This window comes from Chamaea fasciata, unplaced genomic scaffold, assembly GCF_029207755.1.
Source record: "Chamaea fasciata isolate MVZ Bird 193981 ecotype frontalis unplaced genomic scaffold, bChaFas1.0.hap1 SCAF_3, whole genome shotgun sequence".
NCBI classification, from domain to species: Eukaryota; Metazoa; Chordata; class Aves; order Passeriformes; family Sylviidae; genus Chamaea; species Chamaea fasciata.
In genome coordinates this window covers 56,256,932-56,275,034 of record NW_027094088.1, presented here as the reverse complement: position 1 = coordinate 56,275,034, position 18,103 = coordinate 56,256,932, and the positions used below count along the sequence as shown (strand labels likewise).

The 18,103-nt window shown below is 46.1% G+C and overlaps 1 protein-coding gene across 2 annotated transcripts in view; it reads left to right on the top strand.

Annotated features, from left to right (window-relative positions):
- Positions 1 to 5,098: 5,098 nt before the first annotated feature.
- AKAP12 (A-kinase anchoring protein 12) overlaps positions 5,099 to 18,103 on the top strand; it is a 30,310-nt gene continuing 17,305 nt past the window's right edge. Inside the window, exons 1-2 of one of the 2 annotated variants that reach the window (XM_066179088.1) lie at positions 5,099 to 5,251; positions 14,500 to 14,686. In XM_066179088.1, coding sequence (XP_066035185.1) covers positions 5,114 to 5,251; positions 14,500 to 14,686 — 325 coding nt within the window. In that variant the 5' untranslated portion in view covers positions 5,099 to 5,113. Of the gene's footprint in view, positions 5,252 to 14,499; positions 14,687 to 17,624; positions 17,843 to 18,103 lie in introns of those variants that run through there. The other variant, XM_066179089.1, reaches the window with a different exon arrangement.

The following is an 18,103-nucleotide window of genomic DNA, read 5'->3' as shown; positions in this document are numbered from 1 at the left end:
GTAATGGCATTAGGGGGACCTTCTATGCCTCTTTATCTCTCCTCTGGGCATTCCTCCCTTGATGAGGAATTTCCTCAGAGCACTGCCTGAAAGGCTTCTTGGGTGAGATGCATTTATCTGTGCAGCAGATAAAATACTGCAGTGGAGGTCACATTTTTCCATCTTTGCCACTGTGACTAAGCTTGCCTGTAAGCTGGTGTCCCCTGGCACCTGCACACCACAATATTTATTCTCCTATTACACTGCATGACTATTATACTGATAATACGAAACTAAACGACAGCTCCTCCTTAGCTGGGAAGTGGATCACTTGGCATTACAGGGGAATGATGAAACACAGTCCTTTGAGCTTATTCCTTCTTTTCTTATGAAAAGAGAACTTATGAATACTTTTGGTTTTCCTTCTTTATAAAGCCAAATTTTACTTTTCTTCCTCATTTAAGAAAAAAATTTCATCCACTTTCACTTTCACGCTTGAACACCCAAACATTGCCTCCTGGAAACACCAATATATTTATACAGACAGATCAGAGCCTGTCCAATAATCAGAGCTCCTACAGGTTTCAGACAGGATCATTTGGCTGTGCACAGAACATGCTCTGAATCTCTTCAGCCAAACTGCCAAAGGGATGGACCTTTGCAGTCTCTTGCCCTGTCCCATGCCCCTGTGAAGAACTGTCCATGGGCAGGTGACAACAGTTAGACTCCTGAAGCTTAAAGTATCTGTCCAACACCTCCTGGGAAGGACAGGACAAGTGAAGAACTGGTGAGGACAGAAACCACAGGGAGGCTACAGAGAAACCACAGGCTGGGTAGTAGAGAGAGTAGTCGAGAGGTAGTAGAGACAGATTGGTACTAGAGAAAACTACAGGCTGGGTCTCTCTCTCCTGAAACAGCTCTGGGACGTCCAACAAGGGTCTCTGGGTGCTGCAGTAATGTGCAGCTACTCGCTGAATGACACACTTGCTACACAAATATATGGTCTTTACTGAAATAACCACCAAAATCAAGACTGAAGGCAATTTCTGCTACTAACATTATTTTAAACTGCACAGTGTGAGGGGCCAATTTGGTTTTGTTATGCACAACACACGTCTTTATCCATGAATAAGTCTTTTCTGATACAGGTCACCTCTGTGATGTGAATCTATTAGACGTAAAGGTTCTACTCATTTTATCTATCACTGTGATTTTTCTGGGATATGTGAGCTCCTGGGAAGTAAAGAAACAGTCTTCTACCAGCAAAATTTATTCCTTTTTCATTATTTCTTACTATGACATTATCAATGCTGCTTGCAAGACAACTACTTTTACACAGCTATTCTTGTAATTTTCTTCTTTTTACACTCATTTTGTTTGACTGAAACATATTAGCTCCTCAGGCATATCCGTGTATTTCTATCAGCATCCTAGAATTTCCTATCATAACTGGACAAGAGAGAGGGGGGAAAAAGCTGAAGATTGCAGTAAATACAGCTGAGGTGAAGTCAGAGCACTGTATTCTCTATCCAGATCTAAGGTATGTTCTTGAGAGCTTCCCATTTTGAGAACACTTACATGATACGTTTCCACTTAGCTTTTTATGCCAAAAATATCCCAATGCAGCTCTGCCACTGATAAAGGAAGCAAGAGCCTTCATGTAAACAGGGCTCCAGGCAGCTGCCAGTGCTCCCAGCCACTGTCTCACAAAAACCTGTGAACAGCTAGCCTGGATGGCATATGGAGGAGCCCCTGGCATGCCGGCTGGGCAGGCAGCCCTGTTCCCTATCATGGATGCTGGGGACTAGCCCTCCCATCCCCACCTTGCTGCTGACTGCTCATCCACCCTGCCACTCCTCAGGATCACCCAGAGCAGCCAACAGCAGCAAAGCTTGCGGCCACCTGCAGGGACCAACAGAATCAAGGCTGGAAAGAGTGCATGGGGAAAATCATGGATGGGGCAGAAGACAGCAGGAAAATACTTGATTTACACAGGCTCACAGACTGAGACATGTGGTTCATCTCTTCTGTACAAAAGCATCAGCAGCGGTTACATCAATCATAAATGCTTTTGGAAAAGAAGCAATTTTAAAAGTAAGTAAATGAAGCCCTGTCTACAGACTCTGCATTATAAATATCGTTATGAAAGTCACCCAGGTTTCAGGGGAGTTTTAAAACAATCATGTACTAGCTGCAATGCTGAAAGATTGTTTTGCCATTTAGAAGGTCTGTGCTTGCACCTCTTAGTAGGAGTTTCCTCAAAGATGTTTCACTGGAAATAGTTCCAGTTAATGTGCCAGTAGAGCTTTAATTATTATTTTTCTTGATTCCTTGGATTCATCCTAAAAAGTGTGCATGCATACTTCTGTCAATAGCTTGAATATTCTCATCTCAGCGCCAACACTTGGTGACTTCGGAAGAGGACCAGCAGAAGCTTATGTGATTGCACTTCACTGGAAAGGCTGTCAAGAGAAACAGACGTAGTGCCTGAACAACACTTTGATACAGCAAGAGGCAGTAGCAGTGTTCAGGGTAAAGGTCTGGGCAATAACCACCTCAGCACACAGGCAGAAGACAGGGAAACACAGGCTGACAAATGGCAGAGTCAGACCTGTCATTCATCGTGATTCCTTCTGCACAGGCAGGGTACAGACCACCAAGAACAGCAAATTGGGAACCGACCACCCTCTGGACAAGACTGGAGATGTCAGGTATCTCTCTTCAAAGTTCTTATCCTAGATGTACTCCAGGAAAGAAAACAAAAGCAAATATATAAATGCGAGCGTAAAGGAGACAGAAGTTGTGCCCATATCAGGGATTTTACAGGGATAGACAACAGCTCATGGCTGTCTGCATCACAAGTTTGCAAAAACGTGTTGGTCCAGAGTTGGAAGAAGTTATAAGTGTACACACAAGCCAAGCTGCTCGACCTTATCATCAGAAAGCCACCCCCAGCACATTTTATTTCACTAAATAGATGTAGCCAAAGACTGCCAGTCAAAATACAGTAATTTGTATTCAGAAAATGGCCGGTGAATGGGCACTGAGAGGCGTCTCTCAGTTGCAGTGCTTGCCGTATCTTTGCTCTGAGACTGCTGGGTGCAGAGCCGGTGCTGCTGGGTGCGAGCGAAAGGACTAAAGAGCAAGTTTAGATAGGTGGTCAATGAACAGTGAAAAGAGAAATGATGTGGCACAGACCTTGAATTATGTCACATTTCCCTTCTTGAGAGAAACTCCCTGGCAAAACCCTGATCTCCCTGTGGCACACACCGTTCCCAACCTCTGTGTGTGCCACTGAGCCACACGGCTGGCCCTCCCCTCTCCAAAGCCCAGCAATCCTCTGTGTCTATGCCCAGGGTCCACAACCGAAGGGGAACCCAAGATAGCCCTGCAGCAGTTGGGCTGGCCTCTGTTCTCAGCTGTACCTGCAGAGGAGCAGCTGAAGGCAGGGAGAAAGGCAGATTTGGTGGGGAATGGAGGTGGTGCCGGCTCTTTCTCCATCAGAGACACAGACACCAAAGGATGACAGCCAGGAAAGGCTGGGAACAGGCTCCTTGCTCCCTGTTTTGGGTGCTGGCTGATGGGTGATCCAGAAGTACTGGGTGGCTATGGATAAGTTCTACTACAGGGACTCAGGCACTACTTAAAGCTCAGACCTGTATCTCCTCTCTCTTCTGAAAACGAGGAAGACTAAGCAGAAGAGAGGAGACGTTGATCCCAACTCTGCGATCCACAACACCAGTTTTGTTCTGCTGAACACAAACAGTTCCAGCAGGTTCTTGTGTTATAGCTAACGGGAGATGATGAAAATGCTTTTTCAGTCACTGACTTGATGTGTGTTAAGCTTTTTAGGGAAAAAACTGACAAGCATGTCAAGATTAGGCCATTTGTAGAATGGAATTTTAACAGAATGGGAGTTTTTTTTCTGAATGAAACGGTGCTTTGGTGAGCGAGGACTGGTTTAAATGCTTTAAAGGAAATTGTGTATGTACTATGAATTCTTCAGACCATTCCTGATTTTAACCATGAACTCTGCAGAGGACAGGTACATGCATATGTTTAGAAAAAAAATTTATACTTACGGTGAAGAACAGTTAATGGAACCCTTTGCTACCCGTTTGGCACATTGTGGTTAGTTTAATTTAATGCGTGCACTATTTCACTGCTGATATCTTTGAAAGTACCAGGTAGGAGTGTACATACATGCTAGTCCTGCTTTTGTGGCATGGAAAAGATGCTTTGTGTATTCTGGGCGAGGAGAGAAACTACCCTATCATTGGCTTTGCTTGCTTATGCCATGATCTGGCATGAATTAATAACAGGGAACCTATCCCGCACGACAATTAAAAAACCCCATAAAAACAACAAACCAAAGAACAAAAAGGCGGCTTGATTTGTTTTTTTTTTTTTTTTCCTTCAAAGTTGCCCAAGACATTGGACCTTACATTTCTGCATCAGCTGAAACCCGGACGTCCTTCCCTCAGGCAGGCCCAGCACGACTGAGGTCCGGAGCCCGGCGCTGCAGGCTGGTGGCCGCGGAGCCGAGCGCCCGGGGCAGGAGGCGGCAGGAGCCCCGCGGGGGACGAGGGGCAGCGCGGCCGGGCGGGGGCCGCTGCCCCCGGGCCGGAGCCCCCGAAGGTGCCGGCGGGCGGGCGCCCGTCCCGGCCCCGGGAGAAGGGCGAGGGGCCCGAAGCGCTGAGTCAGCGCCGCGGAGGGCTGGGGGCCGGGCGGCGCCCCCGCCCCGGCGGTGCCCGGGAGGGGCGGGGAGAGGCGGCGGCGGGCAGGGCGCTGCCCCCCTTGGCCGCTCCTTATCAGCCCGGTTTGATGCTGCAAGGCGTGTCCGGGGATCTGCTCATGTGATGGAGCAAGAGGCAGGCGGGCGGGGGGACCAGGGGAGGAGGTGATTTTCCTCGCTGCTCTCGCTTTTTTTCCCCCCTTCCCCCCCCCTTTTTCTTTTCTTTCTTTCTTTTTTTTTTTTTTTTTTTTTTTTTTTTTTTTTTTTTTTTTTTCAAATTTCCCCCCTCTCGCGCCCTAAAGGAGTTTGCGGAGAGCCGGGCTCCTTCATTCCCGGCTGTGCCGCCGCCGCCCACCGCCAGCTCCCGCCCGCGGCTCCGCACGGCCGCGGGGCAGCGCCATGGGCGCCGGCAGCTCCGCCGAGCCGGCCGCCCCGCAGGACGGGGACGGGGCCGCCGCCGAGCCCCCCCGCACCCCCCCGGAGCCGCTGTCGGCAGAAGACGCGGCGGAGCCCCAGCCACCGGCAGAGCCCGCCAAGGTAAGGCAGGGGCGGGGGGGGAGACAAGGGGCGGCGGCTCCCGCCGCACCCCCGTGCCGGGGAAACTTTCCCGCCGCGGCTGCGGCCACCTGCCGCAGCCCAGGGCACCCCCCGGGCCGGGCGCGGAGCCGGGGCGCGGCGGGGCCGGGACTGCGCCACGGCCGGCGCCGCAGTCATAAAACTCCCGCCGGCGGCAGCAGCGGCGGGGCGGGGGGCGAGGGCGGCCGCGGGGGCGCCGCCGCTTTTGTGTGCGGCCGGGGCCGGGGCGAGAGGAGCCGCACCCACCCGCGGCGAGGTCTGCGCCAAGGAGCCTCCTGACTGCGGTCCTGCGGCCGGATCGCCGCGGCTCTCGCGGCTCTCCGCAGCCCCCCCGCTCCATCCTCTCCCCTCCCGAGGGAGCAGGTGGGAGGCGCGGCCGGGCGGGCGGCTCGGCGGTGCTTTCGGCTGGGCGCCAGCCGCGCTGTGCCCCCCTTCCCGCCCCGTCCCGCACCCCCGGCCTCGGGCTCACCTGAGCCGCCGTCCCCGGCCCGCCGCCGCGGCGAAGGGGCGGCGGTGTCGGCGGCGAGGGCCCGGGCCGTGGCTTCGCCGCGGCCCGCTGTCGTACCGCATAGGGGGCAAGGGGGAGGGACTCCCGAACTCCCAGTCCGTGGAGAGCGAAGGAGCTCTGGGTATGTGTGATTTAAAATAAAGACGTTGAAGAATTGAAAGAAATTCTTTTAAAACATGTCTGGTGTTTAAAAATAGATTATGAATGAACCCATTTATCCCTCTGGAATAGGCGCGTTTAGGGGATTTTGGGACTGAAAGGGAGGTTATGTGCATCTGTGTGTTTACATTGCGTGGCTTTGGGAAGCTTGTGAGGGGAGAAATAATACCACGTTCTACCGAGATCTTCTCTGGGCTCTTCAGAGTTTGGGTGCTCAGAGCAGGGAGACTCCGAAGTTTCTGTGACTGGTGCGTGGGTGTATTAGAGCTTGAGAACCAGTTATGACTTTGTTTCTTTGACCTTGTGGTTCAGATTTAACTTTCAAGTTGAATTTCCCATAGTTCCTGGCTGCCACTAGACCTCCTTGTGCGTGTTTTGACAGATTTGAAAACCACATTGCGAGTGAACTTTAAATTAACTAAGATTTATTTTATTTTCTTTTTAACCAAGTAACTGTTAGGGATTGGTGTTGGTTAACAAAATATTTAGCAGTTGTGTTGGGCAATTTTAGAATTCAGATGCTGACATTTAGAAAAGAGGGAATTTATATCGGGCAAGCATTTGGCTATTGTGGTTGTTTAAAGTTTAAGATAAAGCCGCTTTGAAGAAGGGACGTAATATTCATAGCCATGTTTATCCAGTTATGGGAACTAAGACCTTCTAAAAAAGAGAATCACATTAATAGAGTTCTTAAGTGCAGATTATTATTATTAATCCTGTGTTTTATGTCTTCTAAGATTTAGGAAGGATGTTTTCTTGTGGATTTCTGCCTAATTATTCAAGTAGAACTGTTTAAAACTGGGGAAGGTCTATTACCATTTTGCTGCTATAAGAAGTTGTAGTACTGTTGTTCTCCTAAAACAGCTGGTTTTGCCTTCCGTTACATTGCATAGAAAGAAAAGTAAGTTTTAATGAAGTTTCAGTCATACTTTTTTTGTGTCTCATTTTCTTTGTCTCACTAAAGTGAAGTAAATTCATGCAGATTTGTGACACAGCTTTTCATCATTATTCCTTCCAGCTCTTTGAATTTGAAAATTACCGGGTCTTGCAATGCCCCTGGAGAAATCTGTCAGATAGCTAATTTGTTTGTGGAAGATACAATGGGACTCTTTCGGAGGGTGGTCTTCTTTCTTGTGTTTTCCAAATTAAAATGCTTATTACAGCCCTTTTAGAAGAAAAACTTTGGAAACTGACTTCAGTGGAATCCAGCTTGAGTGAGCCTTGGCAGGGCAATTACAAATAAACTGTCTAAGCAACTAGTCTTATACAGGCTATAAAATCTCAGACGAGTTGTGCTTTCTTTTGTGATGTGAAATCCTTGAAATATTTAATTAAATTTCTTTCCTGACGTAGTTGCATTTTTTACAAGATGAAAACCTCTTTGCCTTTTCTTCTAGAAAGGAAGAAATTTATAGTCATTAAGCTGTTTCGTTATTCACATGTGACTCTTTGGCCAGATGCCAGTTTTTGGGTGTCCTGGTTCTGAAAGGGAGGGTGTATGTTTCGGTGCTTCTCACTTCTACAGCCCAAGGGACCTTGGAAAGCGCTTGGTCTACAGAGCAAGGGATATTTAGGGGCCTTTAGGCGCTGACTTGTGAATGTGGTGGGTTAAATGTGGGCTCATGTGGTGAGTGCCTCAGCTATTGACCCCTTCTTCTCAAAAGTTCGTGGTAAATTGCACATAAATCAGCTCCAGAGTTTCCAGCCTGCTTCAGTACTAGGACTCGAAACTGGTGGATTTCTTTACTGTAGCAAACAAGACTTAAACTCTGGCAGTGGAGGAGCTGCTCCTTTTCTTGCATAGCTATCCCACTGTGGGAAGCCACCTCTACAGGGAAGTGTGAGAGATCCTGGTGGTACTAATCCATTCAGCTGCTTGAACTGAATTATTCAGATCTGTGAATTGACCCGAGGTCCTGTTGAAACCAAGGGGCAGGGTATGGTTCTATGGAACATTTTTGTGATGGAGTTACCTCCTTGCTGTTTGAGCAGCAATGTTCTTTTCCCTCCCGTATTCTTCCCTGCTTTGTCTCAGATGATGCAGTCTCACTTAGCTGTGTTGTGTCCTAACCTTGCCTTTCTGTAAGCAGGTTAAACTCACTACTGTTTCAGGAAGCTGAAATTTATTCTTGCTGGACCATTTTCCTGATCTGCTTGTGAGTTCGTTTGGCTCCTACATTGTGGAGGTGAGACCAAGAGCCTGGACAAGGCAAGCATTTCCAGCAGAGCAGGAGGGGAAATGAAGAAACTTCTGTTGGTAGCAGTGGGCTGGTGAAAACTCATTGAAACCTCACGGGCAGACTGTCCTGAGCAGCACAAAGGCCTGGAGCTTGGCCTGAGAAGGATTTCAGTAGTGAAAGAAGTAGGAACAAGATCTTTTTGGTCTTGAAGAAAACCAACCCTTTGGCGTCCTGAACTGAGAAAAGCCATTGAGATGTCTGGTGAGGTGGTTCATGTGCTCCTGCCTCCTCCCCAGAGAACCTGCAGCTTCTCCTTTATTGCATCTGGCACTGTGTGAGCTTATTCAAGGAGCTAAGCCATTGGAAAACTGTTCCAGTTCTTTTGCAAGGTCATTCTTTGTGGATTGAGTGAGATGTGTTGTCTTCTGGGACTGAGCAGAAGCTGCAGGTACAGAGGAACAGGCAGGTTATTGTGTCCGGAGTTGGATAGGAAGCTGGGTGGCACTTCACACTGCTGCCACGCAGCATGTGACTGGATTGGTTGGGGTGTCTCCATTCTGTGAGCACCCACTCTGTTCACAGTAGTGATGTGGCTCTCACCCAACTTGCGATTTTGATGCTAAGCGTCAGAGATGATAAAAAATGCCAGCGTGGTGCCCTCCCGTGGGGCAGAAGGTGACTTCAAACCACGTGGGCAATGCCAGGATAGCTGCGTCATCCTACCAACACTGCAGTTAACAGTGGCAATCGCACACACGCCACTTTTCTTTTATTTAGACGTTTGAGGTGCCAGCTTTAATACGGGTTTCTTTTTGTGGCCCTGTGGAAGGAGTCAAGCTCTGTTGGAACAGCTACCTGAAACAGTGTAGAGAATTTGGAAAAATCCAGGCATGCTATTCTTGCACCAAAATCTAGGTTTGTCCGAATTAAGGTATTAATGGGAATTGATGGCTTGAAAATGTGATGTGGTGGATTCCTGGCATGCAAGGGTCCCCACCACTGCCGCAAGTCATTCAAACAGTGTTCTCGGGATGGTTCCCATTTCTGAGTAGTAACTTGCTACCTGTGTTGTAATGAGAGCAAGTGTGTGCTAGACAGTAAATATTTGGAACTGTCTCTTCTAAAGAGGTTACCAGCTGAGATGTCAGAGTGTCTTATTGTCCGAGTGCCTGACAACAGCTGGGACAGGCTTACATCTGCTGTTTAAACAACTGCCTTCTGGTGAGGGAGTTGAGTCAGTCTGAAAACACTACGTTAGCGATGGTGAAACTAAGCTTAGTCAAGGAAAGTCCCTAGACCGTGTCTCTGAGAGCCCCAGTTTGAGACATTTGCTCTGAGGCTGCAGAGTTCCCCTGGTTCAGCAGGATCTGATTCCCATTATGCACTTCCAACTGGGGAGGAAGAGACTGGTACAATTCAGTGGTAAGGTTTGGAGGGCTGACTATGCCTGTGGAGTGGCTGGGGTGAAAGCATATGAATGTGTAATTGAAAAAATGCACAATCGAAATTGGTGTCCTAGCGGCACCAAAAGCGTGAAATAACCCCCTAATCATATAGGAGATAAGAGGGAGGCGGTAGAGGGAGTGGCCGGGCACTTTGAAAGCCGAGGCAATTAGCTTGCGTTTGATGTGGTAGAAGCTAAAGAGATGCAAAGAGGAGCGTCGGGACTTTGAAAGTCCTCCAGGTTGGAAATGCAAGCCTGGGTGTGGTTGCTGAGTGGAGAGGGGAGGGGAGGAACGTGCATTGTGCTCAGCCCTTGTTCTGACTGGTCCTTAGAGCCTGGGTGAGCTGTACCTGTGAAGTGCTTCCATAAGGTGCTGTCTGAAAGAGCTGAAAGATAGGAGACCTGGGAAGGAGCTGAGTTTGGATCAGGCTTCAGAATAACAGATTGGGGGTCGTGCTTTTTTCACAGGTTGCAAAAAGAGATCACAGAGATGAATTGGGTGCAGAAACCTTTTGGTGTTTCGGGTGTTCTGTTTTATCCATTTGGATTTTGAGGGTAGTCATCCATAAGGAGCTGTCACAGCGAAGGCAGGCTGAGAATTGGGAGAGAAGAGGGTAGATGGGGAGATGAAAGGTGTGGAGAAAGTTCTTGGCGTTGTCTCCAGGACACAGAAACAAGGTAATGAAATTAGTGGGCTGTTGTGGGCCTTACAGAGGAAGGGCCTTATGTTTTCTTCACCTGGAACTTGCAGTCTCCCACAAACCTCTGATGTTTAGCTAAAGCAAAACAAGACAAACTGCTGTGAACAAAGAGTTGGAATGATCCAATTTTTTTCTTTTCCCAAGTGTTGGTGTTTGAAGTTCTTTTTAATGAAGCAGCATGTGCTAAGAGCAGATCCCCTGAGCACACCAACAGTCTTTCCCAGAGTTTCAAAATCAAACTTCAGGAAAAATACTAGAGACCATCATGTTAGTTTGCTCAGTTGTTCAGACAGCTGGATCTGGCTATTTTAGTAATCTAATGTAGAATCAGTGTAGCAGGATTAACAGAATGAGGCAAAATTAACTCTGGTACGTTTGGGCCTGATGTGAGGAATCCCTGGAATGATTTGGGTCTGGTACAAGGAATGTTGGGAATGATGGTGTTTGCTGGTGGGGGAAGAGGCTGGGTGCTGCGAACCCCTCAGGAACGGTGCCTGAAGGAAGCCTCCGCTAATGTACAGCGAGACCAGGGACCCGCAGTTCATCTGCATCTCATGCAGTTTATGTTAATTTATCCGTTTTCAATCCTGTGTGCCTTTAATGGGGTCTAACTGTTGGACCCATTGCTGGATGCAAGGTGGAGCAGAAGCTGCTCTTGGTTAGAGTGATGTGGGCAACAAGCCCTGTGCATTTTAGTCTCATTAGCTGGGTGGGTGCCCTTTGCTTCCATCTTTGTGGTGGGTGTGAGGCAAATATTAAAAAAATACATGCAGGATGTATAGTAATGGCGTGACGGAAACTGGAGTGTTGCTTTGCTAATGGCCCTTTGTTTTGGGAATGAAGATGCTGAAAGATCAGTGAACTGGATAACCAGTTCTCCTTGGTTGCTGCCGTGTTTGAGACAACACATTCATAAATGAATAATCAAAGGAGTGTAATGGATGTGTGCCACAAAAAACTGATAAATGTTGGTAAACTTGCCAAATCTCATTACTTGTAGATAAATGCATAAAGATGAACAGAGAGATTCCTGATGCCATTAATTTTTGTCTTTTTAAATTTTATTTTCACCTCTCTTTAAACTCTGATGTTGTATTTGTCCAAGCTTTATAAGTATTCTCAATGGAATTAAGAACACTCCTCCCCAAATTAGATATAATTGGACTAAACTGCAGTTTAGATCCCTTCAGAGAAATGAAGCAGTTAATGTGAAGGAAAACTGAAATTAGTTTCTTTTGAGGACTAATGCAGTGGGACAGACTGCACTGACCCTCATAAAGAGCCTGAGCAACTTTTTTTAGAACACAAAGCTTTGTTTTTTTTCTTTTCTTAAAATAATGATGTTGTTATGTATCCTTTCATTTTACAAACTCCCCAAAGGTTTCTTCTCCTTTGCCCTTTTTAATTTGGAAAAAAATACAATTGTTTTATTAGTTTTGATTATTCAATTATTTAAAGCAGAACACTTGATTTGAAAATCTAAGTTTGCCTTCCCAAGGCCAAGAATCACATCAAGGTCTTTCCCAAGAGACTGGGGTAAAAAAGTAGGGTTAATACTGCAGGTCTGGTCAGATTTGAAAATACTGAGGTTTTCCATGTATTTACATTTTTGACTCAGTTGTGACTGATGGATCCTGCTTTCACAACTAGTGAACAGGGATTGTAATTATACTGACTGGTTGTAAAAAACTTCTTAGTCTTACATTTAGTGATGTTTTATATTTAATTCTGTTTTTCATTCTGGAAGGTATTGCAGATTTAACAGATCAAAAGGGTTATCTGCTAGACCCAGTGACTTCTGAATTTTCATCTGAAAACACGTATCTTTAGGATTATATAAAGTCACTGTTTTACTGAATGTACCAAAACTGTAGAATAAATTTAGAGCTGGGGTAATAGCATGTACTACCATTGTTGATATTTTGTTGTAACAGTCTGTGCTCAATTTAGAAAGGGGACAAGTTGTACTGCGTTGAGGTACCAAGTACCTTTGTATTCTGGTTCTTTTCAGAGTCCACTGGTGCTTATTAGGCAAATGGTTGACTGTGTCTGTACATGTGTGTCCATCTATACATGGGACTAGCTTTAAAATGATGTGCTTACCAGAAGAGGTTTGGAAAGAAAGGCAAAGAAATCTTTGAATAACGTGAGGAGTGCTAAGATATTCAGTGCTGTTGCCTTTCTTGAGACTTGAAACAATTGTTGGTGCTAATTCTTAGAATGTCATCTTGAAATAGTCATCCATGGCTTTTTCTTCAGATAGCAAAGTTCCCTGAGACCCAGTCAAGTTAAGGTTGTTCTTGTGTTTGCAGGACAAGCAGTTGTCTTTCAAGAATGAATCAGTAAAACTTAATATTATTAAAAAAATAGATATTGGTCCTCTACTAAATTTGTACGGAAGAATCTTAAAGCCCTTTCAGAGTGAGGTTGTTGTTTTCTCTGTCTGATTTTCTTGCTTGTCTTTAATCAGTTACTGCCATTCAGCTAATGCTGTATACAACTGCAGAGGAGCTTCCCAGGGTTTCCGTGCCTTTGTTCGGTAGTGTGATGTCTTTATCCCTCCTGAGTTCCTATGTTTTAGATTTATGGGCAGGATGATGTGAGAAGCGGGAATGTAATCTGAGTGTTGAGCCGTTCCGTATTTCTTCTATTTAATATCTGGTCTCAGCATGTGAAAACTCTGAAGCCAAATTATTCCATCTGTGGTATTGGCAGTGGAGCAGAATGGGATCCTTTTTCGTGAGGTGGATTATGTGGCTGTGAAAGGCAGCTTTGAGGAGCACAACAGTGCCGGGTGGAAACAATTTGGCTTAATTAAGGGCTTCTGAACTGAAAATTGGGAACCTGAATGCACACACTTCATTGCCTGTGGAAGTGGGGTACAGCGCTTCTCCCAGATCTCGCCCTGTGTGTGAAAAGAGTCTGGTGATTAAGAGGAAAGCCCTTTTCATGGCACTCTGTCTGTGATTTGTCTGTTGATTTGCAAATTCTGTTGCAGCAGGCTAATTACTAATAAAAATAAATAAATAGATTTCCCCATTCAGAAGGTTTATGTAGGGGGGACTTGGAAGAGAATCGTCTGGAATGTGGCATTTTCCTGTTTGGTGCTTTGGGCACGTGGTTGTTAGATCCCGTCTTTCACTGTAATGTATCTGTGGTACCTTTGATTAATTAACAGGGCTTCAATGGCAGTATTTTGGGAGTACAGGCGAGTCATAAGACAATGATACATAATTAAGGTTTGCTGTTCCACCAGAGGAACTTCAAACCTTCGCTTCAGGAATAATGGTTAATTAGTTGAAATGGCTTCTGTTGAAGGTAATAGAATCAGTTGGAGAGCTAGTTCATTAAATAAAGGGTAGTCAATAAATTAAAGGGTAATTAAGCATCTTATAATGACCACAACACATTCCATACTTTTAAAATAAAAATATGCTTGTGAAAGTATATTTCATCTTATAGGACAAGCCAATACAAATTCTGAAAATAATTAAAATGTATCAAGTGGAAGCTGAGAAACGGATTCTTCTTTTTGCACATATTAGCAAATCTAGAAAAAGTATTTCAAGTGCAGTAAGGCAGAGTCCCAAAGAATTGCAAAGCTCCTTTTGCCTGTAAGAATAATTTCTGCCTAATAACAGAGGTCCAAAAATACTAGTTTTAATCTCAATTTCACTGCATTTCCTCATGGGAAGTCCGTATGTATTCTGCTTTCTGTCCTGAATAATTCAAATTCTTTGTAGTTGTATTGTTGATGATGGTAAGATAAGCACATTAGTAGAGGAGCAATACCAAAGGCTATATTGTAGAGAGGATTAATTCATATATCAGAGCAGTTGTGCCAGACACTTTGAATGAACAATTTCTTTACATCAGCTAGATTCACCTTATCCTGGAGTTTTCCTTCATGGAGGAAACAAATTTCTACACAAGGTTGTAGCCTGTAAGATCTGCTTCTTCCATGTATTTAATGGGGGAGGGCAGAAAGATAAGTAGTCACAGATTATATGTTTTGGTTTTTTCTCCCCACAGAAGTACTTTTATTTGATAAAGTTAAAATTGCTTGTGTGTATATATTCAAAATGAGAATAAAAGAACAACATTGTGGGGGGTGGGGGTGGGGGAGACGAATCTGGCCTAATACTGACATTTTCTTTTTCTTTCCTTTTCTTTGTCTCTCCCTACTACCATCCTTCAATCAATATTTGACCATGCAGGCTTTAAATGCAAGTTTACCAGTACCTGATGTTAGTGAAGATGGTGTGAAGCATGATGCCTCACCACAGGAGCCACTGCAGCTGGAAGCTGTTACAGCATCTAAGGAACTGGGTGAGCAGCAGTCAGAGGTGCCTTCACTGCTCCAAGAACCACCCAGAGAGCAAACAGAGTCTGCTGGAACAAATGGTGAGTAAAAACGTGTGTTCAGTGGATACAGCATAGAGGCCTGTGTGCTAAATGGGATGAGAAGTAGAAATGGGGCTTGACTAGCTCTCTGCTACTGAACAGGTATTACTCGAGTGATCTGTTGTTGCTCAGGTGCTTCTAGGGCACTGCTTTCTGGGAGATGTTTTCTCTGTAGGAGAGGGTTCAGATGACAGATGGCTCGTGGACTGAAGGTGTTGGTGTCAGTGGTGGAGATCCCCACCTGTTCCCCCTTAGGGGTCACTCTCAGCTCTGAGTGCCTCTGCTTGTCTGCTGCCCATCTCCTGACCATCCAGCTGTTAGGAACAGCTCAGTTTCCACTTCTCGTGTTAGTTCCTGCATAGGCTTGTCCCTTCCTTTGTAAGGCAGAAATCCTCTTATGTTAATTCATTAGTGATGTTAATGATAAATGATTTTGCTTATAGGAAGGGACAGGCTAATCCGTTGGTTTTACCTTAATAAAGTTCCCTTTCCTACAGCTTTTAATTGGATTTGCACTTGACCACAAAACCTTTCTCATCATAGGCATCCCTGTGTGTTCTGTCTTGGGAACATCTCCCTTGCCTTGCTGCACAGTCAAGAATGTGTTGTTCTTTCTCCTGTGTGATCTGGCAGCCCACCTTTTTGCTCTCATCAGTCTCTTCTTGCTTCCCTCTGTTCCTGTTCACTCACGTGCCTTGAGAGATCTGCTTCAGCAGTCCTACTGCCTGCTGGCCTTTTTGGCAGTGTGGCAAGAGGGAGGGCTGGTTTTCAGTCCGAGCAGGCATCTGCTGCTGGTGGTGGAGAGCAGGGAAGGGATGGGGACAGGTTAGATGAGGCACTATCTTCAGTGTCAGCCTGGAGAGTAGCTTAAGGCATGTCTGTAACCCTTGCTGTAGTCTAGGGTTTGAATCCTGGTAAAAGCAATTATTTGTCACATCTTTAGATTAATTGCCATAATGCTATTATCCCAATAGAAGACTACCCTATTTTATCCTGAGCTTTTGTGCCTTTTTTTTTTTTTTAATCGTACTAGTAGGGGCTTTTGACACTATAAAAATGGGATGCAATTTGTTTTATCTTCCATGAAACTCCACTTCTCTAAACTTTGACTCCTATGTGCACAGGGATGGGGGGAGGATACTTGCTAAACAGAGTCATAAAGGAAGAGAAAATACCTGGTGTTTGGAAGTAGTGTCAGAAGATTTCATGTTGGTATTCAGCTTCTGGATTAAGTAAAAGAAAAGGCTGTTAAAAGGGCATGAGTTTCAAGTTAATAGTCAAAGATTATAATTATTTTTGAATAATCTTGGGTTGTATGGAAATCACATTCCAAGGATATGTAATGAAGAGGTGAGAGGCTCTGTCTGAGTGCAGGTAATTATGTGTAACCTGTTGCATGGCATGATGTGAACATACACAGCATTAGGAATTTGGATTTGAGGAGATTGCCTGAAAAATCTTGGCTTTGTTTTGAGAATCATCTTTCCTGTGGTTGTGTGATATTCCTCTTGTAATCCTATCTTGTAAGACAAAATCTTGTAATTTCGTCACTGTTGTCAGTGGAGCCAAGTCTGTGTGGTAGCATTATTTATGTGAAAGGGAAAACCGTTCTGTGTGTTTGCTCTTGAAGTAAAAAATCCCTTTATGAAGGTGATGCAGCATGTATTTGCTGGTAATGATAGCTGAAAATGACATCATCTGTAGAGACAAATAAAACTTGCCCAGTTGAGCACTGAAAAGAGTTCTTCAAGTAAAGATTACATTCAGATGTTTGTTTGTGTCCACTCCTCTGGACCTTAGAGAGTCTGGTCCACCTCACCTGTCCTTAGGCAGATGTATAAAGATGGAGAAGAGGTGTCTCTTAGTTGCTTCCTGCAGAGAAATCTTTCCATGTAGAAAAACGCTCAAATTTAGTGCTACACTTCATGTTCTTCACTTCATGTTCTCCACTCATTGTTATTTCACCTTGCTTGCAAGTCTAAACACAGAAGTAAAGCATTGTGGCACTAAGCACTGAAACAGCACCAGTGCTTGCCTACAGTAAAGGACTGTTTATGATTAAAGGTTTTTTGGATTGGTTGGTTCTCATCATCATTATTTGAATCTTGCATTCAGAAGACCACTTGAAAGATGACCTAGACTCATTAATACATAAGTTCCCACTATAAAATTAAATTAACCAGACATTCTGGTTAATTGGCTGGGAAGTTGGCTCTGACAGTCAGAGAGATGAAGGCTCAAAGTATCATCAGAACTTTGGAGATATTCAACATAATCAGTTGTAATCAAAATAGAAATACTGTTGTTATAATAGGAGGACACCTGTATTAGACACTGAGCCTCTACATTTTATTTTATCATATTACACCCCTTTTTTACTATCAGTAGGAGCATTAAATTATTATACTACGAGTATCTGGAGTAACACGTTTGTGAAACTCTTGACGGCAGAATTTGAGGCAATTTATAAGTAATTAGGTTGCAGGGAATTCCAATTAAAAAAACCCCTCCAGACAAATGAAAACAAAAGAAAAAACCAAACCAGCCCCACAGTAACAGGCAAAGGAGCAAATACTTTGGTGTGAAAAACCAGAAATGTTTTGTATGGTTTTACTTATGAGGGACAAAATCCATGGGGCTTTTAAGCAGCATCTATTGAGGTTGGGTGTGGATGCTTTGTGGGAAGCTGCATGGGGAAGGCATTATGACAGCGGGAACTGAAGCGGGTGGCTGGTTCGACAGCGGCCCCCGGCGCCTCTTCCCCTCGGGGCACAGGGAGATAAGGGCTCGGAGCAGCAGTTCCGACGCGGACCCTGTGAGGCGCCGCGCTTGTGCCGGCCAGCGGTGGGAAGAGCCGGGCGGGCGGGGGGCGGTCCCGGGCGGGGCCCGGGGCTGTCCGGGCCGGGGGGAGAGGCCGTGAGGCTCGGGGGAGAGCCCAGCCGTCCGGCAGGCAGACTTCCATCGGGCGACCTCTCCGGCAGCCGTCTCCAGCCGGGTGCCGGGAGGGGGTGGAAGCGCCGCTGCCGCCCGGCCGCCTCCCTCTCGCTGCCGTCGGCTGGGGCTGCCCCGCGCCCCTGGGAGGGACCTCGGAGCCAGAGAAGGGGGTTCGTGGTGTCCGTGTGGCCTCAGCCATGCTGGGGACAGTGACGATGGCGGGTAAGGCGATGTGGCACTCCGGGTGCCGGCACACGCGGTTGCTGCCTGGGCTCGGTAGCGCCGGGGCTGTGCGGGCGGCAGCCGCGTCCCGGGGCTGCGGCGATGCCGGGGAGCCTCGGAGCCCGAGCCCCCAGGGCTGCCGACTCGGGATTTCCTGGCAGGGCTAGGACTTAAAGGGTCTGGCTTAAGTGTTTTTATCTCAGTGAGAACCGCTTCCGAGCGAAGGTTGCTGAAACTCCAGGAGGTGTCATATCGCCTCAA